Source organism: Zonotrichia leucophrys, chromosome 6 (genome assembly GCF_028769735.1).
Source record: "Zonotrichia leucophrys gambelii isolate GWCS_2022_RI chromosome 6, RI_Zleu_2.0, whole genome shotgun sequence".
Taxonomy (NCBI): domain Eukaryota; kingdom Metazoa; phylum Chordata; class Aves; order Passeriformes; family Passerellidae; genus Zonotrichia; species Zonotrichia leucophrys.
The window spans coordinates 33,216,405-33,218,145 of NC_088176.1; the positions used below are offsets into that span (position 1 = coordinate 33,216,405).

At 69.6% G+C, this 1,741-nt stretch overlaps 1 protein-coding gene across 1 annotated transcript; it reads right to left on the reverse strand.

The window, feature by feature from the left end:
• Positions 1-772: 772 nt before the first annotated feature.
• Positions 773-1,309, reverse strand: NEUROG3 (neurogenin 3). Its single transcript, XM_064717528.1, has one exon. The coding sequence runs from the start codon at positions 1,307-1,309 to the stop codon at positions 773-775; it is 537 nt and encodes a 178-aa protein (XP_064573598.1).
• Between the last annotated feature and the right edge of the window lie 432 nt (positions 1,310-1,741).

The window sequence follows — 1,741 nt, forward strand, 5'->3', positions numbered from 1 at the left end:
ATCCACCCGCTACAAATTGAGTCCCGGCAGGAGCGGGCTGATGGAATTCATGCGGGCTCTCTTCTCACCGTGGCAGCGGAGGCAGCGCCTTTGCCATCTCCTGCGCTCCCCCTGCCCCTGTTCAGAGCTTCACGTTCCGGCTGCTGCCCCCGGGCCCGGCTAAACTCGCCCCGGGGAGGATGGGGTGGCTCTAACCCCGGGCACCAGCGCCGCTCCAGGAGCGCCGTGTCCTTAATTAAACCAGCTCCGCACAGGGCACAGCTCACCTGCAGACAGCGGGACGGGAGCGGCCGCAGCTCTGCGGGGAAAGGCACCTGCAGGGAGAGCCTGGTTTAAATCCGAGCGTGGGCCTGGACGGGCACATTCCCGGGACCCCGCTCTCCATCACTGCTCCACCCCGCAAGGGAACGACCCCGCACCGGGCACCGAGGGAGCTCCGGGGGCCGGCGCTGCCCTCCCTCCTTTTGAAACTCTCAGAGAGCCCTCGGCGATATAAACACGGCCTCGCACAGGTCTGGCCGCGACACGCTTTATTTGTCCTCTTCTTTTTCTTCAGAAAAGCTCAAAATATAGCTGCGGGCGCAGACAGCTGGACCACCGCCGCTGAAAATACTCTTATATACAAAATACATATCTGTTACGAAATACAATCAATAAATACCGATAGCGACAAATTAATATAATTTACCGTTAACGAGTACAAAACCGTGATTTGTTTCTGTCCGGGGCCTTTGGGGGCCGGCTCTTTGGGGGCCGCCCCGGGGTGGGGGGCTCACAGGAAGGCGGGGAAGGCGGCGGGGCAGCGGCGCAGGGCGGCGGGCGGCGGGGCCGGGGGGCACGGCGAGTCCCAGGCGCCGGGGGCGGCCCCGGGGGGCGGCGGCGGCGCGGGGGGCTCGGGCAGGCCCTGCTCGGCCAGGCGCAGGCTCTGCGTGAGCGCCCAGATGTAGTTGTGCGCGAAGCGCAGCGTCTCGATCTTGGTGAGCTTGGCGTCGTCGGGGAAGGTGGGCAGGACGCTGCGGAGAGCGTCCAGCGCGGAGTTGAGGTGGTGCATGCGGTTTCTCTCGCGGTCGTTCGCCTTCATGCGCCGGCTCCTCTTCTGCTTGCTGAGCGAGCCCTCGCTGCGCGCCTTGCCCCGGCCCCGCCGCGCCTTCCCCTTCCTGCGGGCCGCGTCCCGCGGGGCCAGCGCGGGGCGGGCGGGCGAGGCGCCCCGGCTGCCCGGGGAGGCCCCGCCGGTCCCCGGGGACGGATCCTCGGCGCCTCCGAAATACGGCTGCCCTTCGTCCGGAGAGCGGTCGCTCTGCGGGGCCATGCTGAGACGGCAGCCCCGCGTCGGGCGGCCCGGGAGAGCCCTGGCTGTGCGTGCCGAGCCGGGCCGAGGCTGCGGGGCCGGAGAGCGGCTCTGGCTGCGCGCCCCGCGCTGCTCGAGTGCGGGCAGGGAGCTTGTGCCGCCGGCACACGACTGCCTTGCAGCCCCTATATATAGGGCCGGCACACAATGGGGATTTCCCGGCCGGGCGGCGTGTGCGCCCCCCCGCCCGCACCCACCCCTTGGCACGCTTTTATCTTATCAGCCCGACGGGAGCGTGCCGGCTGCGGCACCGCCTCTGCCCCGGACACGCCGCCAGAGACCTCGCTGCCTTCCACGGCGGGACCCCCGGCCCTGCCCGCCAGCCCTGCCCGGGACCCCCGGCCCTGCCCGTGCCGCTCGGGGGCTGCCCCAAGGCCGCGCTCTCCGGGCCTC

Bases quoted from the DNA above. Each gene is read 5' to 3' on its own strand.
- NEUROG3 (XM_064717528.1), bottom strand. From the start codon at position 1,309: ATGGCCCCGCAGAGCGACCGCTCTCCGGACGAAGGGCAGCCGTATTTC.